The 26,757-nt window shown below is 41.6% G+C and overlaps 1 protein-coding gene across 4 annotated transcripts; it reads left to right on the forward strand.

Annotated features, from left to right (window-relative positions):
* Nucleotides 1-24,930, forward strand: kif1ab (kinesin family member 1Ab). 4 transcript variants are annotated; one of them, XM_026149088.1, is made up of 49 exons: nucleotides 1-407; nucleotides 1,487-1,658; nucleotides 4,954-5,027; nucleotides 5,282-5,461; nucleotides 5,582-5,650; nucleotides 5,907-6,085; nucleotides 6,168-6,279; nucleotides 6,576-6,653; nucleotides 7,717-7,782; nucleotides 7,877-7,894; nucleotides 7,980-8,058; nucleotides 8,151-8,229; nucleotides 8,566-8,708; nucleotides 8,879-8,917; nucleotides 9,976-10,175; nucleotides 10,371-10,450; nucleotides 11,301-11,376; nucleotides 11,480-11,559; nucleotides 11,654-11,760; nucleotides 11,843-11,926; nucleotides 12,061-12,241; nucleotides 12,329-12,401; nucleotides 12,507-12,597; nucleotides 12,684-12,832; nucleotides 13,248-13,426; nucleotides 13,608-13,745; nucleotides 13,829-13,947; nucleotides 14,057-14,142; nucleotides 14,277-14,412; nucleotides 14,550-14,733; nucleotides 15,067-15,157; nucleotides 15,309-15,427; nucleotides 15,513-15,568; nucleotides 15,810-15,918; nucleotides 16,038-16,104; nucleotides 16,201-16,285; nucleotides 16,384-16,489; nucleotides 16,611-16,634; nucleotides 16,745-16,859; nucleotides 16,944-17,077; nucleotides 17,369-17,430; nucleotides 17,525-17,670; nucleotides 18,797-18,985; nucleotides 19,115-19,186; nucleotides 19,853-19,962; nucleotides 20,587-20,706; nucleotides 20,838-21,030; nucleotides 21,137-21,255; nucleotides 21,502-24,930. In XM_026149088.1, exons 2-49 carry the CDS (start codon nucleotides 1,553-1,555, stop codon nucleotides 21,557-21,559), a joined length of 5,160 nt encoding a protein of 1,719 aa, XP_026004873.1. In that variant the 5' UTR covers nucleotides 1-407; nucleotides 1,487-1,552; the 3' UTR covers nucleotides 21,560-24,930. The 4 variants fall into 4 exon arrangements, with proteins under 4 accessions (XP_026004873.1, XP_026004871.1, XP_026004870.1 ...); XM_026149086.1 differs by having other exon boundaries at nucleotides 10,045-10,175; XM_026149085.1 differs by lacking the exon at nucleotides 8,879-8,917.
* The last annotated feature ends 1,827 nt before the right edge of the window (nucleotides 24,931-26,757 follow it).

Consider the following 26,757-nt stretch of genomic DNA (forward strand, 5'->3'; position numbering starts at 1 on the left):
ATGATGCTGAAGCTGATGTCATCACCGCCTCCCAGCATCCCTGGCACAGCTGCACCGCCATTTTCCCTGCTTTCAGACTGCCTGACGGACAGACTGACGGCCGGCCGTCGGAGCATCCCGCACCCATCCTCCTGTTTATCCGTGCGGCACCCCGCTCCTCCCTCCACACCACTCCAAGTCTCCCACTCTTTTCTAACTGACGCACCGCTGCTGAAGCTGAGGCACGGCGGATTATCCATGTATGGGTGCGTGAGGGGAAATGATGCTGTAGGCTAACCAAAGGATAGAGCGAAGGACCAAAATACGAGCTGCAGAGGAGAATCGGAGGAGGCACCAGAGGATCCTGCCGCTGTTTTGAATGGGAAGGGGGATCCACCATTTGCGGCTGTCGAGTCTGAGTTGCTGAGGTAAGACACGGCGTGTTTTTTCAGGGCAATAATGGGTGTCACGCCTCGGTGAGGACAGGGTATTTTTGCGTGTTGGTCATTTCGAAGCTTTTGTGCGCTTAAGAGACGCTGCGTCAGGGTGTTTGGGGTATGATTCTGTGTTTAAAAAAACAGTCAAAAAACACAAATCTGCCATCTTACTGAGTGAATTGGACGAGCAAAGGCGTTGATAAAGGCTGGGACTGTCATGTAAGCTGTAATAATGTGTGCTGACCTCCTTTCTGACGCAGTCTGGGATGAATTGGTGTCTGAGCTGTGTATGTTTACGCGGCCTGTCGTCGAGGTGCGGCAGGCACAGCAAGATGGAGGAGACATTATTTACATGGCTTAGGAAATATCCAGGAAATGTCATCGGTTAAAATTCTTCTCATCCTCAAATTTATAACGTATCAATAATGGCTTATTGTTTGGATGTTAAGCAAGATTTCCCCCCTTGTTGATCGACGGGGGCTTGGATGTGACGGTGGATGTGCGGTGTGCTGTCTGGAAGCAATGATACGTTTATGAATTATTGTAAATTAGCTCATTAACTAAGAAAAAAAATTGTAGGGGTTAGAAAGAAAAAAAAAGGAATATCGAGCTTATTTTGGAAGGCGCAGTGAGAAGCGCCTCATATTTCAGGGTTGTGCATTATTTTCATTGATTTGAAGCAGTCAGGCCTTCATCCATGGCGGTGTTGCTGGCAGGGAATAAGCAGCCATTTTACTGTAGAATTGCAGAGACGCTGATGATCATCCTGCCAAATGTTGGTCCAGCCATTTAGTCAGTAGGAACTGGGTGTTTCTGCCTGAAGACAAACTGACTGTGATTCAGGGCCTAAAAATGGAAAATGGTGTCATGTGTATGTCTCAGCTGTTTGTGGCTAAGAAAGCTGCATCACCATTATTAAAAAAACAAAATGACAAAAAAACAAGTCAGAAATATTAAAAGATAATGTTTAATTCCTGGATTAAATTCTATAATATGGAGTCTTAATGATTTATGGTGTCACATGTGCTGTCACTGCTAATGAACTCCTCTGTCATTGTCTACCTGTGCAGGTGCCAGGTGCGCACTGGCCACGGGGATCTCCAGCTCTTCTGCTCACTCACACGTAGACCTGCAACATGGCGGGGGCTTCCGTGAAGGTAGCGGTGAGGGTCCGACCCTTCAACTCCAGAGAGATCGGGAAGGAGAGCAAGTGCATCATTCAGATGTCTGGGAACACCACGAGTGAGTATACGAGAGTTCAGCTGGTAGCGCCGAGACTTCTCAGTGAAGATTTAGTCAGACTGACTTTAATGTTTGAGAGTTTAATTATGCCTTTTAACTGAGAGAGGTGCTTAAAATGTAGTTATTGTGCAAACTTATAAAGTCGATTTACACATTTCAAGGTTAAAAATAATCCTTATTTATCTTACACTAGGTGTCAGTTTATCTGCTTTCTGAAACTACACATTTTAGCTCATTTGCCTTAAAACCAGCCTGTTAGGTCTGAGCCATCATAACCCTAACTCTATGAATATATAATTTGTTTGTCTGTGTGTGTTCTCCCCAGTCTTGGCAATCAAGTAAAAAAAACCAAACAAACCCAAAACAGTTCTTCTAACTGACAGCCATCCAAAACTATTCACATTTGTTCCAGAAGAGTCATTTTTCTTTTCTCCAAAATACAGAATTAGGGTTGGGTGCACGCTTGACTCATCACCAATGATAATGTAGATCTCGGAGGGTTAAGTCCACCCTCCCTTTTAACCCAGCTTTCTTCTGATTGGCTGCCCCTCGCAAATAAAAGGTTGGAACAGCAAGTGGATAAAGTATCTTTGCTCACAGCCTGTGATGACCAAATCCAGACTATCCCCTTTCAATGACATCATACAGAACCAAGAGTAAAAAAAACTCTCAGCTCTGGTGCTCTTTATTTGAAACTGTATCCACACGAGCATCCAGCCATGTAAGAGAATATGTATGACCAAAAAAATAGGTAAAAGCATTAAAGACCCACTTTACTGAGGATCTAACACTGAATATGTTAACCCAGTGGCACTGCTTTAATTGAAGTTTACCTCTATTACTTAATTATTCATTTCGTCATTGACATTTTGATTAATTAACTTTATAGTTCTCTTTAAAAAAAAAAAAAATCAAAGCCCTCAGGTGTAGGTGTAGAAATGCAGCATGAGGTGGAAACTTAAACCTGTGGTTCACTTAGACTGAAAAGCACCAGAGAAGCACTGTGATGTGCATTTAATCTTTAAAGAAGAACGCCAACTTAGCTTTTCATTGTGGAACAATAAGTGTGTGTTTTAAGAAAGGTAAGTGGCCTTTTTTGTGGAAAAAAAGACAAATTATTATTAATTGCAGAATATTTACATGTGTTTTGTCTAAAAGATCAGTCGACTGAAAGCTCTATACTATATAACCACCAACTTTAAGTCAAGTTGTGTACTTTTTCAGGACAAAATGCAAACAGAATACTTGGAAAAATGCTGCAATCTCTAAAACAAAAATCCCTTAATGTAAGAGATTAAAAGAAGCATTCAGCATTTCTGACTAGTTTGTATGAGGTGTTTATGGAGCATTTTTGTTCTGTTTGTGCTTCAGAATAACAGGCTTTATGTAAATGTAGGCATAATTAATAACAAGAAGAATATTGAATATTCATTTTTAATTGGCCAGTAGGATAAGGCTGTTCTTAGCTTCTTAATTTTACAGTAAACTGATTATATAGCGCTCTATTTTTAAAACAGACAGAGCATATGACACGTGTTTATGTGAATAATTACAGCAATTCGATTCAGTGATTACGAGGTTGCGTCTGAGGTGCTTCACTGAAAGTCTGAGTTGTGTTTAAAGTGATCCTCTGATGCTGTTTTGGTCTCATTTCTGTGACCCACTTTGAAGCATTTTTAGTGTTTCACCTCGTCTCGCGGGCCGCATTGTCCTGCGGCGGTATAACAGCGGGCAGGGAGGCATGCAGCATTTTGGCAGCTCGAGACGGAAACAAAAGCTTCAGTCAGGCCTGAAACTCGTCAGTGTGTGTAGGATGTAGCGACAGCCGCGGCTCTCTTCTCTCATCATACGAGCTGCATGGACCAACAAGGGCCCGTTGTTCTGGTCGAGTCCAGACCCGAGGTCAGCTGATGTAAGGGTGCAGGAGAGAGCAGGCGCATGTCAGCCTGCTGTGCCTGTTTTTAATGACCTCATTAAAAGCCAGAAGATTCAGGCTTGCATTACTTCAGCTCGGTAACTTCACATGTATCGAGTGCTAAGAGCCTTCGCTCCTCTTAACAGGACTGCTTCACTGACGCTGCTGCTTTATTGAACTCGTCCACAAGGGGTGATACGGTTTATTTAATTTGCGGCCAGAAGAGCAGCTGCTCCTCCTCAGAAAAGAGAGCTGTGGTGTATAATTGCAAAAGCTGTTATTGAGCAGAACTGTAAATCCTATCTGATCCAGAATGTTCTCATTTTTTGTGTTTTTTGGTAAATATAATTCAAAGTGATAGAAAAAAATATGCTTACTGGACACTTTACTAGTACCAAGTTGTTGTCAGAACTGCCTTAATGGCCTGTGGCATATATTCAGCAAACTGCTGGAAACATTTCTCAGGAATTTTGGTGCCTGTTGACACGGGCCAAGGAAATATCCCCCACAACTTTATATCTCCAGCAACCTGAGTCAGGTGTATCCATGCTTTCATGTTGTTTATGTCAAATTCTGACCCTACCATCAGAATGCGGATATCGAGACTCATCAGACCAGGAAACGTTTTTCCAACCTTCAATGGTAACAATTGTCCCATTTTGGTGCACTCAGTTTTCTGTTAAGCTGACAGAAATGGAAACCAGTGCAGTCTTCTGCTTTTGCAGCCCATCTGCTTCAAGGTTCCCCATCTAACCTTCCATTCAGAAATACTCTTCTGCATACCTTGGTTGTTACAAGCTTTTATTTGAGTTACTGTTGCCTTCCTATCAGCTCGAAGCAGTCTGGCCATTTCCCTCTTTGACCCTTGCCATTCACTGAATATTTTCTATGTTCTGGGCCATTCTTTGTAAACTTGGGGACGATTGTGCGGGAAAATCCCTGGAGATCAGCAGTTTCTGAAATACTCGCACCAGCCTGTCTACCAACAACAATGCCACATTCAAAGTCACCTAAATAACCTTTCTTCCCAATTTTGATACTCAATTTGAACTGCAGCAGGTCATCTTGTCTACAGACATAATTGAGTTGCTGCTCACTGCTCTGGGTGGAAACAATCATAAAAATAAATAAAAGAAGAAAATCAAAGCAAACCCACGAGCATTTAAACACAGCATGCATACAGAGTGTGGGTACGCGACAAAATTAACCGGTCACAAAGACTGTGTGATAAAATACTGATATAGATTCATAGCAGATATGAAATGTTTCACAGTTTCCTTCTGGCTTACTGTATGTAAACTAAAAAAGCCAGATAAGGAAGACAGAATGAAGAACATTCAGCTTTCGATGCTTCTAACTGATCTGTTTTGATCTTTTTAGCAATCTTGAATCCAAAACAGCCGAAAGAAAACAAGAGCTTCAACTTTGACTTTTCCTACTGGTCACACACCACGGTGAGTCTTACAGCTTTCATCAAAGGAAATACATCTGCATTAGAATATAGAAGGCTCTGCTCTTAAACAAGTCCCCAGTGACTAATCCCTCTAACTTTTCTTTTCTTTTTTTTTTTGCCTGCAGCACACTGTTTGATATTTAATGTGTGTTAGAATAATGAATATTCATGCTATTAAAAAATGCTAATTTTCAACCCCCCCCCCCCCCCCCCCCCCCCCTCTTCGTTATCACTCCGCTATCTCCATGTCTGCAGCCTGAGGACGTCAACTATGCCTCCCAGATGCAGGTGTACAGAGACATCGGAGAGGAGATGCTGCTCCACGCCTTTGAAGGCTACAATGTGTGTATATTTGCATACGGGCAGACGGGTGCAGGCAAAAGCTACACCATGATGGGCCGACAGGAAAAAGACCAGCAGGGAATCATTCCTCTGGTAAAGCAGGAAGCAGTTTTAAATACAGTTTAATGAAAGACAATTTTGTGCCGATTTGACTCCAACACAGAAGTTTGAAGTCCTTAAGTTGTAAAGTGACAGTGGCATTTTGTTTTCTAGCTGTGCGAGGACCTTTTCACCAAGATCAATGACAGCAATAATGACAACAGCATGTCCTACTCAGTGGAGGTGAGTCATGCTAAACTCTGATATGCCTTTTGGCAGGCTTTCCTGTTTGCATTTAAAGAAATTTTTTTCAGGTAGTTTGGCTGAAACATGTGAAACAGAAGCAGGTTATATTGGAATTGTGTTGTTTTATCAGATAGTCAGAAGCTAATTCATTCATTTTTAATCTTATATTGTTCCTGTAGCAGCAAGTCACTTATTATAACGAATTAATTAGTCATTAAACATCTTTTATGACTGCCTTCTCTTCTCCCTGCAGGTGAGTTACATGGAGATCTACTGTGAGCGTGTGCGTGACCTGCTGAATCCCAAAAACAAAGGAAACCTGCGTGTCAGAGAGCACCCGCTGATGGGACCTTATGTTGAAGATCTATCAAAGCTAGCCGTCACCTCCTACAATGACATCCAGGACCTGATGGATTCTGGAAACAAGGCCAGGTAAAAAATTTAAGATCAGTTGTTTAGATTTGATAATTGTTATTTTTAAAAACCCATGAGCATGTATTTTTGTTTTTTTCAGGACTGTGGCTGCTACCAACATGAACGAGACAAGCAGCCGCTCCCACGCCGTCTTCAACATTATCTTCACTCAGAAGAAACACGACATGGAGACGGACAACACGTCAGAGAAGGTCCGGTGCAAATCACCCACAAACGAAGATTTTATTTTTCCATTCTTCTGACTACAAACAAATCAATAAGGAGAGTTGAGGCAGAAATGATTTTATGACGTTTTATGGCCTGTTAGGAGGCCGCGTATGCGGTGCTGCTATCTGTTGAACGTGTTTCTGTATTGACTGGTAAACCACACTTTACTGCCAGCTCTCCTTTTCAGCTCCGGGTGGATTGTGTTTGCTGCGGTGGATATTTAGTCCTTTTCAGAGAGGGTGAATTATTTTGAAAAAAAAAAAAATTATTGTCTTCTTAGGTCAGCAAGATCAGTTTGGTTGACTTGGCTGGCAGCGAGAGAGCAGACTCAACTGGAGCTAAAGGAACAAGGCTGAAGGTGAGATGATGTTGCTGTTTCAGTGCTATGCAATGGCAAGCAAGTCTTTTCTTGAAGAAGTTGTTCATTTTCATCTAATTTCTCTAAATATTTGTAAAATTTGACAAAATAAGTATTTAATATTCCCTTTCAGGGGGTTTAATGGTTTTACAAATGATTTTGAGTATTTCATTACAGATTGTAAGGTTAAAATGTATTTTATAATCTTCTAAAACAAAGGGCACACCAAGAAAAACACAATAAGTAACGCACCACAAATGTAAACATTGTGGAAGAAAATGATCATGGAAAAGTAAAAAATGAATAAATACACAAGGATAAAGAAGCAAAGTAAAAAACTGATTGAAAAGCTCATTGCCTATATTTTAAAACAGACTCCACAGTTTTCTACAACAAAATAAGAAACATAATTTAAAGTTGAACTCATAAATATGCACTGATTGGTACCTAATTACATCTTTCAACAAACTGATCCATTTTCATAAACGTAGAATTAATAATACATAGCAGCGGGTGCTGATTTTGGACACGGCCACGTTGCTTACTCTGAACTCTCTACTCAGATTAGCTGTGGTTCTTTGAGCCCCGTTCTCCATGTGTCCGTAATGGCTTCAGCTTCATTCTTCCCCGACTCAGATGTCCCATCCTGAGCCTCTCCATCCTGCAACAATTTGCCAACTTCAGTTGGAGTCTTCTATATACTCATCTCTCAACCTTATCTAGCTAGCTCATGTTATAGCAGCATTTATATAAAAAAAATAGTATAAACAATATGTGTCACTATACACCCAGGCCTGTTGCCATTGTTTAGTGCAGCATTTTACATTGATTTCATTTGGGGGTCAAATTTACTCCGCCATTGGTTCAAGGTATAAATGATTGAACGCCCCAATCAATTTCATCTTCTTTTGAGTTACATGACTTTTAAAATGCCAAATGAGTAAAAAAGACTCCTTTGGTGGTTTTAGTGCTAATTTGAAGTAATATATCTAAAATGTACTCATGATTAGATGGAAAAATACATGAAATGGCTGATTTCTATATTTTGTGTGTGTGTTTGCAGGAAGGAGCAAATATCAACAAATCCTTGACCACTCTGGGAAAAGTGATTTCTGCTCTGGCTGAACTGGTATGAACTTTTACACTTTGCTAAAAATCTTACTTTAAAATCCTATTTTGTGTGTTTCAATTACAAATGCTGGTGTTTCTTCTTCTCTTTTTAGGACTCTGCACCAAACAAGGTTAGTATACAGCGGCACGCAGGGTATATGGAGCATCTTTTTTTAGGGTAAACTTCAAATATTATTGTGATTCCTTTGTTGATAGAACAAGAAAAAGAAGAAGGTGGAGAGTTTCATTCCCTACAGAGACTCGGTGCTCACATGGCTGCTGAGGGAGAACTTAGGTATGCAAATGCAACCAGAAAAAAAGAGGTTTTAGCATAAGAAAAAGATTTTCTGTGTTAGTTAATGAAATATATTTGTGTATCTGTTTTAGGAGGAAACTCTCGCACAGCCATGGTGGCTGCCCTTAGCCCTGCTGATATTAACTATGATGAAACCCTAAGTACCCTTCGGTAAGGAAAATATATTAAAGCTCTGTTTTTGGGATCATTAAATTTGACATTTTTCACTATAAATGCATTTTAAAGCTAAAGTCACACTGTCATACTGCAGGGTCAAGCAAATAAATAGAAGTGCTGATTAGATTAGATTTTAAACTCTGCATACATCTGCAGAAAAGTGGAGTTCATGTCGCTCTGTCGGGTAAAACCATTAATGGACACTTCACAAACGTATTTTTCTGTTCAACCAGCTGTGAGACACCATCCTCACTTATATTTCATATTATCTGCTCACTGTTATTCGGTACAGAGAGGCTGAGGAATGATAACTTATCGACCACCTTTTAGGTACGCCGATCGTGCCAAACAGATCCGCTGTAACGCCGTGATCAACGAGGACCCCAACAACCGGCTGGTGCGCGAGCTGAAAGAGGAGGTGGCTCGTCTCAAAGACCTGTTGTACGCACAGGGCCTGGGCGACATCATCGAGAGTGAGTGTCACAGCAGCTCACGCACACGTGGCACACACGTGCACAGGAAGCTGGTAGTTAAAAGCTTTTGTGCAGGTTATGTTTTTTCTCTCAGTACATTGGAGACAGAGGATTAACTTGGGATGTGAGCGCCACTCTCACACAGTCTCTTCTCTCCTCTGTCCTATCAGCGTATCGCTGCACTGGTCCTGTCATCACTGGTTTGAAATGTGTGTATAACTGTAGCAAGCCTGCGCTTTGCAGCTAAAAAGAAATGAATCCCGAGCCGACTTTCCTCCTCCACCACACCAGAGACCAAACTAACAATCCTGAGAGAGTGTACATGGAGTCAGACGATGCACAATTGATTAAAAAAATAAAACGAACTTTACAGAACAACTAAAATTATCTTTGTAGTTAAATCTTGTTAAAGCTGTAATCCATTGGCTAAGAGAAAAAAATGGCCTCCTTTCTTTTTTCCATGGTGTTACATGTTTCTTTTACTCCCCAAACCTCGAAATACTTTTAGCCACAAAAGTATGTGACCCCACAGTGATACTTTGTTTAAGAGATGCCGATAGGAGAACAGCGGAAACTGTCAGATTCAGGGTTGTCTTGAATCTTGCTGTTATTTAACAAGATTAGTGACCATGGAAGAAAGGACTGACTGAGAGGATGCCATTTTAGATTGTGTTTTGCAGTCTGGTCCTCTGTGTGTGGAGCTGCTGCATTCGATGCTCTGAGTCAGGTGCTTAGAGGCCTGCACCGCCGGGATCTTTGCTACAAACGCTGTGCTAAACAGCTTAAAAACATCAGTTCTTCTTTCACGAAAATAAAAATCAACACTCTATATTTGGTCCTCATGCATTGTAGTGATGTATCTATTATTTTTTTGAGTACACTTTGTCCTAACCATGCTTGCTTGCGAGCTTGTTGTGTGTGTTTGTGTGCAGTTCAGTGTCAGAAAAGAAAATCCCTCTGGTATTTAGCATTCAGTCTCTGACATTGTATGCCGTGTCAGTTTGAGTTGCTCTCTTTTTTTCTCCGTCTGCGATGGCTTTGGAAAGCAAATACGTCTGCTTCTTTGATCCATTATTTGAGCTTTCTCTTCTTTTTTTGTTACCCTCCCTGTTGTTCCCTTATTTTATTTTTTTTCCTTTTAAATCCGTATCCCTGCGTGGTCCTCTCAATCCTTGATGTCTTTCCTTGAATACCTTGCGTCTGCTCCTACCTTCCTTCCTTCCTTCCTTCCTTGCTTTCTTCCATGCAACGCCTCTCTTTCTGGCAGACCTGTGCGATTACAAGAACTTTGTGAATAATCGCCAGGCTGTCAATCAAAGGGGTGATCTCTCCACAGTGACCCATGCCATGACGGGAATGAGCCCCTCACCCTCGCTCTCAGCCCTATCCAGTCGAGCCGGCTCCATCAGCAACCTCCACGATCGCATCTTTAGCCCGGCCAGTGAGGAAGCCATTGAAAGGCTCAAGGTAGGAAAAAATAGGGGATGACGATGCATAGATAGAAAAAGTTCACCGGAGCAAAAGTGGATCTGGGTTGTGTGAGTGGGAATGAAGGGAGGAGAGGGGCTTAGGCATTTGGTGGGAAGACTCCTTGATGAATACGAGAATGAGCAGAGGTAATACTTCCATTTTGAGAGCAGGCTGTTTCTCCATCACCAACAGGAAACCGAGAAAATCATCGCAGAGCTCAATGAGACATGGGAAGAGAAGCTGCGCCGTACTGAGGCCATCCGTATGGAGAGGTTTGTCCAAGCTCTTTATGCTGTTTGATATCCACGAATGCAAAACCACCTGAAATTATCATTAAATTTAACATTTGCGTATCTGCCTGGCTTTTCAAGGCAGTGCACCTACAAGTAAAAAATCAATTGTCCATTTTTGATTGGACTTATTTCAAGGACATGTTACGGCAGTGCGTATGAGTGTGGCAAATTACACATTTTCCTAATGAGCAAAAAATCTCTGTTTTGATGCCAGGAGGCAGCACAGATTGTTGTGTCGGGAATGCATCTCGTGTAAATATCTACCAAATCAAATTGCCTAAATTTCTTTTTTATTATACATTGTGGAATTTTCAATAGAAGTTCACAATGTTTTTGGCCATATGACAAAAGCAAAACTAATTATTACACCATGAGATTGAGATCTCTGAAAGCTTTTAGTGAAATTTCCCGTTCATATCCCTCTGAGGATGAATTTCTCTCACTGGCAAGTGATCCAAACGTCCTTCCTCACAACTGAAAAATAGTTCCAACATTAAGGCTGTATTGACATCGTTCCTGAAGGAGGTGCTTATACAAGTCAAATGTGTTTGTATAGCATTATCAAGCATAATTCAGATTGTTTTACAGAGGACTACAGACATGACATGATGTGCTTTTACCCAAAGTTTTGCAAATCATGGAACTCATCGATTACAAAAAACAAAGAAGCACATGAAAAGTGTGAGATTTTATACAGTTTGTATAAGGAACACAAAACATTATGCATTGCATGGATAGACTGTCAGTTTAATGAAATAAAAAGAAATAGCATTATTGTAAATTTCCATCTGAGTTCATGGATTGACTCCAACTCTGATTAACTCTGTAGAGAGGCACTGTTGGCTGAGATGGGCGTTGCCATGAGAGAAGATGGAGGCACAGTCGGCGTCTTCTCCCCCAAAAAGGTACAGGTCCTCAGTCTGTGCCACGCACTTGCCAAACAACTTCTCAACCTCTTGAACGATCAGACCAAACTCACACAAACACTGAAACATATTTCTCTTTCAGACGCCTCATCTGGTGAACCTCAACGAGGACCCACTGATGTCCGAGTGTCTGCTCTATTACATCAAAGACGGCATAACCAAGTAAAGAGTTCTATAAGTTCAATTTGACATGAAATCCATCCGGATACTGTGCAGTTTTTAGTAATTTCGATATATGTTTTTAATCTTCCTTCAGGGTTGGCCGTGAAAATGCCAAAACTCGCCAAGACATTGTTCTTAGTGGCCATTTTATCAAGGATGAACACTGCACCTTCAGCAGCACCACTGGCCCTCAGGGAGAAGGTAAAGTCTCTCCCTGTAGACAAATCTGCTAAAAAGATCCGTCTTTCCAGTCACACGTACATTTAACGCTTTTCTGCAACAGGATGCGTCATTCTCGAGCCGTGTGAGGGAGCAGAGACTTATGTCAATGGCAAGAGAGTGACCTCACCTATTGTCCTGAGGTCTGGTAAGTATTAGATTGTCTTTGATTTTCTAATAAATTTGGCAAGTCCTGAAATATGTGTCTATTTAAGCAGCGGTGTAATTTTTAATGCTTGAGTCAAATGTTTCAACATTCATGCTTCCTGCTGCATCTTTAAGGAAATCGCATCATCATGGGCAAGAGCCACGTGTTCCGCTTCAACGACCCCGAGCAGGCTCGTCTGGAGCGGGAGAGGACGCCGTGCGCCGAGACACCCGTGGAGCCCGTCGACTGGGCCTTTGCTCAGCGAGAGCTGCTGGAGAAACAAGGCATCGACATGAAGCAGGAGATGGAGCAGAGGTGGGTGTGGTCGCATGACTTGTTTTAATGGTATGAATATATGTCTTGGGAAAGTTCCTTGGTGTTGATGAAAATGAAATGTTGCAGGCTTCAGGAGCTTGAGGATCAGTACCGCAAAGAACGAGAGGAAGCCAGCAACCTGCTGGAACAACAGCGGCTGGTGGGTGCTCGCATGATCGCCATCGATCATAAAAAGTACTAATCAGTTCTAGGTGTTATGTAAATCCGCACCTCCTCTTGATCTGTACTGCATGTTTTCTTCCAGGACTATGAGAGTAAACTGGAGGCCCTTCGGAAACAGGTGGACTCTCGGTACCTGGAGTCACCTGAGGAAGAGGAGGAGCCTGAAGAGGAAGGTGATACTATCACTTTAATTTTTTTTCTTTTAGTTTTGGCATCAGACTTTCATTTTATTCACATCAAGTTCTCGTGTACCCTCCAGTGCCGTGGACGAAGCGCGAGACCGAGCTGGCGCTGTGGGCTTTCAGAAAGTGGCGTTTCTATCAGTTCACGTCCCTCAGGGATCTGCTCTGGGGCAACGCCATCTTCCTCAAAGAGGCCAATGCAATCAGTGTGGAGCTGAAGAAGAAGGTTAGATTGTTGTAAGATATATGCTTTGGCAGTGCAATGATATTTTTTGTGCTATGTTTCATTGCACATTGTGTTAATTTTGTTGTAAACAAACAAAATGCAGGTCGTTGCTCTATGAGGTCTGAAAAACTCGAATTTTTCATTATTTCCCTGACTTTAAATATGTGTCTTGTACTCATTGACATTGACATTACTTTGCATGTTGTTATTATTAGTTATTTATTTTTAACTAATAAAAAAGGCACATGAAGGATTTAGGTCTTTGACAGATGTCATATGTGCAGTTAAAGTATTTAGAACAAATACTACAATTTCTCAGCTGTTCAATTTTCTCATTTTCGTTTTGGATTACTCAAATAACTGTGAGCTGCTGTTCTAGTCTAAATTATGATGCAATCTCGTGTTTTCTTCACAGGTGCAGTTCCAGTTTGTCCTCTTGACAGACACTCTCTATTCTCCGCTGCCCCCTGACCTGCTGCCTCCCAGTGAGGCTAAAGAGAGAGAGAGGCGACCGTTCCCTCGGACGATAGTGGCCGTCGAAGTGCAAGATCAAAAGAACGGAGCCACACATTACTGGACTCTGGAAAAACTGAGGTACTCAGAGGTTTTGAGAGTCTGGCTTGAAGCTCGTTTCACGGTCACAATTTAATGGTCATCCCTGTAGAAAACAGTGCAGTTCTTTTAATTCAAAGCACTGGTCAAAGTAGCTGACAGTTGATACACATGTCTGCATATCAGCAGATACTGACCTGTTGTTTTCTCCTGGCCCTTGTAGACAGAGGCTGGACCTGATGAGAGAAATGTATGATCGTGCTGCGGAGCTGCCCAGCAGCGCCGTGGAGGACTGTGACCACGCCCTGACAGGAGGCGACCCCTTCTACGACCGCTTCCCCTGGTTCCGTCTGGTCGGCAGGTCAGTAACATTCACAGATTTAAGTTCTTTTACTGCACAGTGAGGACGCCCACAAACCCATCATCACTTTCCCTCCTCCTCAGGGCTTTTGTGTATCTGAGTAACCTGCTGTATCCGGTCCCTCTGGTACATCGTGTGGCCATTGTAAGCGAGAAAGGAGAGGTGAAAGGCTTCCTTAGAGTGGCAGTGCAGGCCATCTCAGGTACAAATAAAAATTAGCTGTCAGATGCTGCACACGTCCTCTTGTGTTGTTTTGTCTTTCTGGAAATGCTTGTTAACTATACTGTTTGTGCTTTTGTGTCTCTATTTAGCTGATGAGGAGGCGCCTGATTACGGCTCTGGCGTGAGGCAGTCAGGCACCGCCAAGATCTCCTTTGAAGACAAACAGTTTGAGAAGGTACGTCTGGGCTGGTGTTGTGCAGCTGAGTCCTTCTTGTCAGATTAAAGTGGAAATTTGGAGCCTGAAAAAAGAAATTCTAGTGTTCTGCTTGTAAAAAGAGGCAAAAGCTGATGATTTTATGTTCTGTTTAGTTTCAGACTGAGTCGTGTCCCGCAAGTCTGTCGCACTCCAACACCTCACAGGAAGAGCTGCGAATTGTGGAGGGAGAAGGACAAAATGCTGAGACTGGAATCTCTGCAGATGAAGTTAACAACAACACCTGTGAAGGTGAGGGGAGGGCGACGACAGGGACACGGTGGTCTTACTAGAAATACCTCATGAACGGAAATATATTTCCTAGCTGGCACATCTAATGTCAAAATGTCAATGCGTTTCTGAGTCTCAGCTTCTTCTGTGCCACGCAGCCACACTGGATGCTCCTCTAAGCCCAGTAAAGAGTTTAGGTCTGGGTCTGGATCTTCCTCTGGACCTGTCTCCAGAGAAAGCGCTGTCCCACCTCAAGATCGGCAGCACTTTCACCTTCAGAGTTACCGTCTTACAGGCCTCGAGCATCTCTGCAGAGTACGCCGACATCTTCTGCCAGTTCAAGTAAGTTAAAGCAAAGTTCCTGGAGTAACATCGTCTACCTGATGTGAATTTCATTTAACAGTTCTCGCTGAATGCCTCTCCTAGTTCTCTCTTTTGTCTTTATGCAATTAGATACAAAGATTTTACAAATTTTACCTTACAGGTCACATGAATTAATGGTTAAACTCTAATCAAACTTAATGTATTTTCTAATTTACGGATTAAAGTCTTTGTCATTTGAGAAGCTGACAGTGAAATAATCTGTGCTGTTGTTAGCCAGATGCTTTGGGTGATATAATGTGTAGGAAAAACAAAAAGGCAGGTCAGCTGATGAAATGACTTCACTGTTTTCAGCTTCATCCACCGTCATGACGAAGCTTTCTCCACTGAGCCGCTGAAAAATACCGGCAGAGGGCCGCCACTGGGCTTCTACCATGTCCAAAATGTAAGCAGCATTAAACGCTTATATTAACAAAGACAACTGATTACCTACTGTTCACTTCCTCTTGTTATTTGACATATTATGTTAGCAGTCCATTTCTACAAACAGCTTTCTCAAGGGTTCATTCGAGTATTTTTCTCTCTGCCTCCGATAGATCACAGTGGAGGTGACCAAGTCCTTCACGGAGTACATCAAGACTCAGCCCATCGTCTTTGAGGTGTTTGGACACTATCAGAAACAGCCGTTCCCTCCACTCTGCAAAGATTTAATCAGGTCAGGAAGAAATCTGACCGGGTGACTTGAGATAATTTGATGGAAAAAAAGTTTTTCTCACAGTTTCATGTTGGGGTTTTTTCAGCCCACTGAGACCTTCCAGGAGGCAGTTCCCTCGGGTAATGCCGTTATCCAAACCAGGTTAGCAATGACATTTCAGCCACCACAATCTAACTTCTATACATTAATCTAATGATCAAAAAAAGGGGAAATTAATAAATGAATGAATGAATGAGTGCTCTGCAGGCTCCTCTGATTCTGCCTGTTTCCATTTTAATGAAATAATTATTTAATTCAATCATCTATCGATGATTACCGTGTGTGCTTGATTTAATATTCTTAGCAACAAATGAATGAATCTGCATCCTCTTCATTCATCCAGTGCCTGCCACCAAGCTCAACACTCTGACTCGCTCCACTGCGGGACCCTGTCACGCCAAATACGATCTCATGGTCTTCTTTGAGATCTGCGAGCTGGAAGCTAACGGAGAGTGAGTCCTGTCTGTTCCTGTTGCTGCTTAAATATGCAAAAGGGAAAGCATACACATGCATCTCACTTGTTATAATGTTATAATACGTGTCTAAAAATGGATTATCCCTCTGCCTCCAGTTATATCCCGGCTGTTGTTGACCACAGAGGTGGGATGCCCTGCCATGGGACGTTCCTTTTACATCAGGTCTGACCATGTTTACCTCTGCTGTCACACTGCTAAGTTCTTCATTTTAACCACTGAGAAACTAAATCCGCTCCTCATCTTCTTGCGACTCCACAGGGCATTCAGAGGAGGATCAGAGTCACAATTGCTCACGAAACAGGAAATGATATTGAGTGGAAAGAAGTGAAGGAGCTCGTTATTGGTGAGTACGATATACGTGGCCACGTTTGTCAGATTTTTGCAGGAAGAGCTCAAAAATCAAAAAAATGACCAGTCTAATTGTCACTTGTTTGCCCGCAGGTCGTATTCGAAACACGCCCGAGGCTGATGAGACCATCATAGACCCCAACATCCTTTCCCTCAACATCCTGACCTCTGGATACGTCTGGCCAAAACATGATGACAAGTAGGAATTTGTTTTTCCAGTCTTCCTTCAAAGCATTTTTCTCTTTGTTTGCTGAGTTGAAACTGTTGAAAGCTGGAGAGAAAGGTTCATAACTCACCTTATTTCTCTTTGTTAATCGCAGTGTCTCTCTGGGAGTTGATCACAGGTACCATGTTTTTCCATCTTTGTTTCTTAAAAACAACATGCAACAATGTCCATTTGTTCCTTAAGCTTTTCATGCAATGAAAGGCTAGATGCTGTTTTTCCTCTCTGTAGAACTTTCTACCGATTCGAGGCCGCATGGGACAGCTCCATGCACAACTCTCTGCTTCTGAACAGAGTCACACCCTATGGGGAGAAGATCTACATCACCCTCTCTACTTATCTAGAGGTGGGAGAGTGTTCGTGCATTGTTCTGCAAAATTGTAATTTTTTTTTTACTTTACTTTATTAATGTTTTGTATATTTGGGCTAGATGGAGAACTGTACTCAGCCGACAGTTATCACCAAAGACTTCTGCATGGTGTTTTACTCCCGTGACACAAAGCTGCCGGCATCCCGCTCCATCAGAAACCTCTTCAGCACCGGCTGCCTCCGGCCCTCTGAGAGGTACTGGATTAAGGATTTTAACTAGGGCTGTCAAACATAAGGATGGGGGGGCCAAAAATGGTCTGACCAAGACTCCAATCCAGCCCACTGTACAGCTTTAAAAAAAAAAAAAAGGATATTTTCTGTGACTTAATGAAAACTTTCTATTTAGAAAGTTGGGAGGCTGTGATTACACATTTATCATGTAGTTTCACTGGTTTGGCACCATTTCAGATCAAAGTTCTAGGTTGATGCATGCTTCAGAGTTTAAGATTTAAGTTTACGACAACCTGCTCTGCTTTCTCTCCTCAGTAACCGTGTCACTGGAGTCTATGAAATCACTCTCTGCCACGTGGCTGACAACGGAAGTCCAGGTGCAGAATAAAATATAAATCAATAATAAATGAAAATGGCAAAAACGTTTGTTTGTCCTTTGTCGTTCTAAATGCTTCTGTTCCCCTTCGTCAGGCATGCAGCGTCGTCGCAGGCGCGTGCTGGACACCTCGGTGGCTTACGTGAGAGGCGAGGAGAACCTGGCTGGATGGAGGCCCCGCAGTGACAGCCTCATCCTCGACCACCAGTGGGAGCTGGAGAAACTTAGCTTACTGCAGGAGGTCAGTGGAATTATTGGAATTATATTATAGTTTATTTTTACAGTGCTTACATCATAATAGTCTCTTATATCTTAGGTTTTTCTTTGGACATTGGATGCTTTTGCACTCTTTATCAGTCCAGTCCTGGTACCTCATCATTGTGACTGGAGTGGGTTTTTTTTGTTTCGTTTTTTAAGACTCTTAACCCGGAACTATGAATCATTCAAGCATAAAAAGCAACTAACCCAAGTGATAAACCGGTGTTTACATATATTAGACAACTTAGGAAAGAAATAATTATAATATTTGTGTCTTTAGGCATTTTGTTACTAGCAGCCAGTAACAGAAGCACTTCATTTGTTCCCATCTCTTTAGTTGATAGCAAGAAAAATCCCAAAGATAACATGGTTTCACAGGTATGAAGTTGTATTTTGCACCAATAAGATTAATTCCAGGGGGCCACAGTAAAACTTGGGGTTGTGTGCAGTGTGCCCGTAAAACATTTTGAGGAAACTGGACATGTGGAGGCCAGAAAAAAAAAGAAATGTCAGGCATAAAAACTATCTACAGCAAATGAACAGTGAAAGTCAGAAAGTCATGCCCTTATGAAATATGAAAAAAACCAGCAAAACCATTCTTAATGAAGGGAAATCTGGTAACAGATCTCGTAGAGCGATGAATCCAGATTAGACATTTGTGGTTCAAGTTGTCGTCAAAATGTGTGCAGGAGATCAGGAGAGAGGGACAACACTGAGTGTCTACAGCCATCTGTAAAACACAGTGGAGGCTCTGTCATTGTTTGGTGCTGAATCTCATCCAGTGGTGTTGGAGATCTTGTTAAAACTGATGGAATTATGAACTCAGAGAAGCACCATCAGATTTTCATCCACCATGCAATACCATCTGATTGGCAACAGTTTCATCATTCAGCACAGGATAGATCCCAGACCTCAATGTTATTGAAGGGGATCATCTTGACAATAGAGCAAGAGCCAGCCAACATCCAAAGAAGAGCTTTGAATATCCTTCAAGAAGCCTGGAGAACTATTCCCGAAGATTAGTGAAACGACTGCCTACTTGACATGTGCTAAATAAACTCCTGTTGGACTTTGTCTTTCAAGTGAAATTCCCTTACATTCTTCTAAAGGTGGAAAAGACCAGGCACTATTTGCTGCTGAGGGAGAAGCTGGAGGCGACTCTGCATGCGGGACAGGATGCACTCTACAAAAATGGCGACATCATCGACTTTGCAAAGAGTCCCGTCCTCAGCCACAGCCCCAGCAGCAGCCCCGCCCCCGACAGCCCCAACCAGAGGCAGAGGGAGCTGGCTGCTAAGGTGACTGCTGCTCCCCTCATCTCTATTTTACACCTCGGTTTATTAGAGATTTATTTTCTTTCTATTTTTACACACAGCTTCATTCAGCTTCATGCTTTTAAATTGTTTTTTATATTTTTCACTTTCCAGTGTCTGCGTCTGCTGATGCACACCTTCAACAGGGAGTACAGCCAGGTGAGCAGCAGTGCCAGTGAGAGCAAGGTGAGCCCCAGCCTAGGCCCTCTATAACCCAGTCCTTTAGTCCTTCTGAACCTAATGTTTACAGCCTTCACTAAATATTTAAGCCCCGCAGTCCTTCTTTCCAGTCACTCCCTCTGCTACATCTGTTCTCATTCTTTCATGTTTTTTAAACACTTCACGCTTCCTTGTTGCAAAGAATTTCATACTTTTCACCTCTCCTCTGTCTCTATAACCAGATGTAATGTTTAACCTGGCTTAAACATTACTCAGAGATAGTTGCTGGATAAAACATGCCTAATATGACAACCATTTCTTTCAGTGCTGACTCAGGTCTACTGATTACTCTTTTACACCATGCATCCCCTCCTACTTTCCTCACCCCTCACTGTCCCTTCTTCTTAGACACTGTGAGGCTTCCACTTACTTAATAACTCTCCTGCATGTCCTCTTTAACATCAGCGAGGGGCTCTTAGACATACCGAGGATTTGTACCACAGTGCTGCTTCTGTAGTACATTGCTAGAAGATGACAAACTGATCAAGCTGTTCTCTGAATGCATGTCTGTGTCGTTTGTGCTTAATTGTTTGCTGGATTGTTTTGTCTTTGTTTGTCTCTCTTCTTGTCTTGCGTGTCCTTGCTGTTGCTCTGGTTTCTGTGTGTGCGTGCTTGCACATGTGTGCGTTTTAGCTTTCTGAGATGTCTGCGTCTCTGATGAGGGAGTCATCCTCTTCTACACTGAGCACGCTCACCCCGTCCTCGACCTGCCCCTCACTGGTGGAGGGACATTATGACATCAGGTGAGGAAAAAATGTCATTTTGAATACATCTTACTCGCTTTTTGGTGCTTTGTTCAGTGAGCAGTAAGTCTCATGTGGGGCCAGGTAGTATCAGTAAAAGCAAAATGCTGTTGTATTTTCTATAATGTGCAGAATTTGTTTTTTTAGAAACATTTATGTCCTCAGTTTTTTCAGTGTAGGCTCTTAGATTACGAATGGCAGGTGATGAAAACACCACAGAAGACTTTTTTTCTGTTTTTTCAACAGTCACAACATTTAGCACAACTATGCAAAATAATTACTGCACTGTAATAATTAGAATTCAGAAGAAGGTACGTACACACACTGGCCACTTTGCTAGGTACACCTGTTCGACTGCTCTTTAGGTTAAGTTTTTTTCAGGGAGGGGAAATTTTTTGAAGTTCAGCTTTGTAATTCATTCTCAACTGTCAGAAAAGTGCACGAAAGCTGCCCTGTAGATTTTCATAGGAAGTAACCTGCTTACAGAGATACACCTTGTTGTTTTGTTACACATTGCAAATGTGTTTTAAATCAGAACTAAGAAAAGGGGCTTGAAATGTTTTCTTTTGTGTCTTGACCGTTGCTCCCTTTTTGATGCAGTGTGAACATGTTTGCGTTGTCTAGACACACTGATCCCAGTTCTGGAGCATCCACACCGGACCTAGATCCGTACAGCCCCGTGGACAGAAAGAAAGTCCTCAGAGGATGCACCTTTGTTCCCGACATACAGGAGATTCGTGTCAGGTCAGATCACACTTGATACGTTTAATGCACCACCAGCTGCAATCACATGTTAGGAGATCCTCTGGATTATTTTCCTTAGTATTCAAATCGTAGGCCAGTTATTCATTTTGTATTTCTTTCAACATGCGCAGCCCTATTGTGTCAAAGAAGGGCTATTTGCACTTCCTGGAGCCTCACACCAGCGGCTGGGTGAGGCGTTTCGTGGTGGTGCGCCGGCCCTATGTGTACCTGTACCGCAGCGAGAGGGACAGCGTCGAGAGAGCCATCATCAACCTGTCATCTGCAAAGGTGGAATACAGTGAAGACAAACAGACGTTACTGCGGGTATGCTTCACTTCAGTCGTGAAACTCACTGCAGAAAAGACATATGACCATTTAACCGATAAATCTGAATGAGGTTTAGTAATCCCGGAGTATTTCCTGTCTTCAGACTCCCAACACGTTTGCTGTGTGCACCGAGCATCGTGGGATTCTGCTGCAGGCAGCCAATGACAAAGAGATGCATGACTGGCTGTATGCTTTTAACCCTCTGTTAGCAGGCACCATCAGGTGAGTGGTGGAGAATCTGTGAAGCATACAAATAGTTTACTATGAGTGAAAAGAGACCCAGAGTTTATATTTTGTCCACCTCCAAACACCCACACAAAGTTTTGACATTTTAATTATTCTGTTTTTTTCAGGAAATGGTCACTTATCCCCTAAAAATGAAACCTATTATTATAATTGTTTATTAGATGGTATTTTCCCCTTTATTTATCTTTCCTGCCTAACATATTCTTACTCTCCTTCTGTCAGGTCAAAGCTCTCCAGAAGAAAGTCGGTCCAGTCGTACCCATCGGCTCAGCGGATGTGAGAGTTGAAGGGGCCTGGCGAAAAACAGCGAACAAAACAATACAATCTAAAAGCTCAGCTCAACATCCTGCTTAATCGAGCATAGACCATATAGCAAACTTACACATAGAACCATTTAAATATCCCTCTATGTGATGACCGCCCCTGTCACTCACTCGCTCATCCACAAAGCCGACAAAAGCATTTTTTGCCGTCACCACCACACTAACCCTGCATGGTGTGCTCCCTTCCGACCTTTAGAAGAATTCCTAAGAAAATCTAACCACCCAAAACCCGTTACATAACTTACCTCTGCTGGGCGCTGGGACTAGTTCAGATTAGTTTTCATGTTTCCTGTAGATGTGTCATCTGTGAGGCTGCCAGTTTCCAGCAAAGACATAAGTCTCAGCTGTGAAACAGACATTGAACATCAACCATTAACGGCATCAAGTGAGGGGAGGGGTAAAAACATCTTATTGGATGTTTTCTCTGTGTAGGTGTGTTAAGTGCAGCGATGATAGCTCCATATCCATCCTCCATACATATAATGTACATAATAATGTACATTGGCTTGGTGCTCTGCAGCATAGAGTATTTGTTTCACTGAAGAGGTTTCAGATAGCAGAGATTCATCATTGCTGTTGCTCATCATTTTAACCTTGAAGTAGCATGAGGGGGGATCCAAGCTGTTGTTTCTGTGTCTTTTTTTTAAGATCTGGTTCTATGAAAACACGAGATCGTTTGCTAGATTAGGATGGCCCGTTCAGGAGAGATAATACGTGTCCTCGCCTTGTTATTGATATGTGCTTCGTCCTTCCTTTATTATTATTTATATTGTTTTTTCTACATAACCCCTTGCAGGTATAACCCTGAAGGAAAATGTTTAATGTTGCTGTTGAAGCTGCACTGTATTTTATTGTGACAGGACCACTGACAGTTTTGTTGCATGGCACTTTATTGAGTTAATGTCTCGTACCATTTACTCTGTTATTTTAACCAAAGCGTTCTTTTGCTTTTTGTAATCGTTTCACTTACTGTGCATTTGTGTGCAAAGATAGTTATTTTATTTTATTTTATTTTAGTGGGATTTTAAATGAATAGTTTGACACTTTGGGAAAATACTTTTCCTGCTGAGACTCAGATGAGAAGACAAAAAGCGCACTTATGATCCTGAAGCCAGCAGATTTTTTTAGCCTAGCTTGGCAAAAAGGTAGGAAACAGAAAGCTTGGCTGTGGCCGTTAACAAAAAGGGAAAATAGCACGTCTGAAGCGAACTAAATAGGACTCGTTTAATGGGTGACTAAATCTTGCGTAAAGAGCTGCAAGTATCATGGAGTAAAACGCAAATTAGTGAGCTTTAGAAGTGCTAGTAGGTGATTTTGTTGCTTGAGTTAATCAGTTTTCACACAATAAATCCACATTTCTGGCAAAAAAAGGTGAATTTCCCAAAAGGTTACACTATTCTTTTAACCAATGAGTCGCACCAGATTTGATCTAATTGGGAGGACAACTGTACTGTGTGTGGTTGTCATTTTTATTTTTATGGATCAGCAGAGTTGCTCCGTTCGATAAGCTGACTTGTGAAGACTCCTCTTGTAGCTCAATAGAAAGGACAAAGTTATAATCGACCGTGGACCTTCAGTCTTTTTAGGGCGGTTGCTTCAAGTGGACGAGAGCGTTGTCCTAGCACCAGATAGTGCCTCCCTTTCTTCACCTCTCTTTTCTTTCTCTCCTTGATCCTTGTCTTTAGCATTAATGCTAAATAAAGTTACTCACATGCATTCATGATTAGCTTTTATGTAAAGTTATAGTAAATGCTATTAATCTTTGTTTTTTAAGTTTTCATTATGTATATCAATGTTTTGGAGAGTGAATATTATCAATGATCCTCTATAGCATATAGTTATTGCCTGTAACAGACTGTAAATGTTTCCTTTGACAGCAGTCTCCCTGCCAGCTTTTGTACCGTAGCTGCTCGGTATTTGACAGCCTGACGCTTGTGTCGGACATCGGTAAAGCATGACTGACTTGATGTTGTCATGACAAGGAATGGTTTGTAGGTCTTTAAAAAAAATCTATCGATAATGTTGCTTTGAAATCTAAAACATCTTTATCTTGTTATGCAAGAGTGACAACATTGGGTCAAATTTACCGAGTAGGCATATAATGCATTCAACACAGGCCTGGTCAGCCAGCCGGTCTGCCTGTCTCATTTCCATTTAAATGCTAATGATCAGTTTTCTACACTCTGTAAGCAGAATTTAGGACTTTGTGTGCCACAGGCCAGCCAACTTGTTGAGCAACACAGCCTAAATCATGTACAAGTTTGTAGAAAATCTGACTCTAGTTAAATTTTGCATTTTATTGCAGTTTTATTTTGCTTTTTTTTTTTGCCACTTTGGGTTTTTTTTAATGTTACTTTGTCTGTAAACAAAGAGTTAATTGAGTTTATTTATTGTTGAATGTGTTGGGTAGAACATGTTGTCTGCTGGTACAGAAGACAAATGGAAAGTTTTATTTGTAAAATATCAAAGCATAAATTATGTTCTTGAAAATTAATGCACTTACGCACAAAGCATCTTTATTTAATATGATTTTTGTATTAAGCATTTAGAAAATCTAGAGGACTTAAAAAAAAAAATATATATATATACGTCAAGGTAGTCGATACACAAACACTGGCACATAACTTTCAAGGCTTCCAACCCTAACAGTTGAAGAGTGTCAGAAACACTTTGTGAGGTAGTTTTAGTGTGCCTGCCAGTGATTGTTGAACGGCACATCAGTCGATCGTTTTGTTTTTCTTTTCCTTTGGCTGTTTTAGCTGTCACAACTCTGGATCAAAGCATGCAGGTCCACTTATCTTCCGCTTTCCCCTCTCTCCTGCCTTACCGCTTGCTAATGACAACAGCTTTCCACTCCTGAAAGTGCTGCTTGTAAAGTATGTCATCCATGATCCCCGTAATGATTTACTGGAAACCTTCCTCTTGGCTCGTGTCTTGTATATAAATGGAGATTTCTGTGTTTGGGTCTCATTACACAGATGATATTAACTCTCTTTTACTCTGTATACCATGATGAATAAGAATAATTGACCTGCTGCTTGGTTAAGTGTCACTGCAGAGTACAGAGTGCGGATCAGGAAGCAGTTTCGGACCTCTCGGCTCAGTGTGAGTAAGACGGTCATCCTGGACTGGGTACGTGACCCCAAGTCTGTGCTCTTGCTTGGAGTTGCTTGACAGAAGCAGAAACAGGTCGCAGCCTGTGATAAAGTCTTAAACTCAGTGCTCACGTTTATCTTTTGAGTGTTCTGGAGTTCTTTCTCATGTCTGTGGACACATAACAAAAGTTGTCAAAAAAAGAATCAAGCAAATAAATAAATGTGTTGAAAAACGTGTCGGCATTTGAATCTTGTGTGTTTGATTGTTACCGTGCACAGTTTAAATCAATAGTTGAGTGTGGAGTTCCCCTGGGATCTATTCTTGGTCCCCTGATGATCTGGTTACAGTGTACTGTAGGAGATCATAACTACAGTGGTAACACTTCACTGTCATCTATCTAATACTAAGTCGTGTGGATACATAAGAGATGTTTTCCTCAAAGCTTTTATTTTCCAGTTCCATTTATTTGACATTATTATCAGTTCTTGGTCTCATACTAAATACATTTATACAAGGAATAGGTAACTGATTTTAAACTTTGATATACCATAATATGCAGAAGTCTTGAGCCACCCCTAATTGCTTTTGATTTTGCTTCAGTAGCCAGACTTTCATATCATTTTTAGTCATCCAGTCCTTGTGGCATTTTGTAAGCCACTTAACACTGACTGAGAAATCATTTAAGCATAGAAAGGGTGGAGGGATGAGCCATTCTTGTGTCTACACATAACATAAATAAGTTATAAAGAAGCAGTTTTGAATATTTAGGCACTTTGTTACTAACAGCCTGTCACAAAAAGACACAGTTTGCTCCCATTTATTTAGTTGAATCTCTGAAAAATGTAAAGCACTGTTTGACAGGCATAAAATAGCAATTTTGCAATTACAAGGTGATTTCCAAGGAGCTGCTAGCAGAAAACTCAGCATGGTGTGCTGTGTGTCCTTACAAATTTATGGAAAACAGAAACAAACCAATTTAGTAGGTTATTTAATTTCAGTTTGTTGATTGCTTATCTCCAGCTAATCATACTTTTCTGACTGCCATGTGTCATAATGCTGTATATAACTGTACTTGCTCTGTCCAGTTTTGGCAGGTTGAACGTCTAAAGAGCCAGAAACATGTCCAATAAAACATGACCCCAGTGAGAGACTGTTTTTGCTGACAGTGCAACCTGATAAATGAATAACATTATCATAAAGCTTTTCTATGTTCTTTTACATAATAGTTTGTACTTTTGCTCAGGGTGAGCACATCTGCATGCCTTTGTGCAGCCCTCCATTATTGATCATGTGCTTACCATGTGCAGCAGGGCCAGTCAGGCTAATCCCCTAATAATGGAGGCAGGAAATCTGGGCTACACACAAAGGCCCTCGACTGGTTTAGCTGTATGTCACCAACACCAACCAGTATGTTAATAAAGGTACTGTAGGTACTCACATGTTGTGTTGTGGTTCTCTTTTCATATCATCATGCCACATATATATGCATATGCATGCACGCTTTGCACACTTCCAAGAAATTTTAAAGACAGCCGCTGGTTAATTGAGGTTAACTTCTTTTTCAAGAAGCTTAGGCAATAACTCGATTCACAAATCTCTAAATACTGTGGGAGTGACAAAATATCCACCGTAACCTTGATATTTACAAAATGAAATGTACTAATTACATTACTTATACATATATTGTCATATCATAGGTGATCATAGAATGCATATTTTTTGTAGGCAGGGTTTAGTGTAAGGTTACAGACCCTTTCTCCATCTGTCAGGAATCTGGACAGAGGACACAAATGGATGGTGAGGCAGATTAAATTGAAAAAAGCAAGGCTTTGTTTGGGCTGATGAAAAAGCCAAAAAAACAAAAAGTTCAAAAGAAACATGAAGCAAAAAGGAGGAGAATAAATTTCCACTGGCGCACTGACAGGGCAGCACATCAGATGAACCAACAAAGAAAGGGTGGTAAGCACAACTAAACATACACAGAGACTTGATCAATTCAGGAACCACCAAAGTTCAAATCTACCATGAACTGGAAACTGCTGGAAAGCCAGTGTAACTG

This window comes from Astatotilapia calliptera, chromosome 18, assembly GCF_900246225.1.
Source record: "Astatotilapia calliptera chromosome 18, fAstCal1.2, whole genome shotgun sequence".
NCBI lineage: Eukaryota > Metazoa > Chordata > Actinopteri > Cichliformes > Cichlidae > Astatotilapia > Astatotilapia calliptera.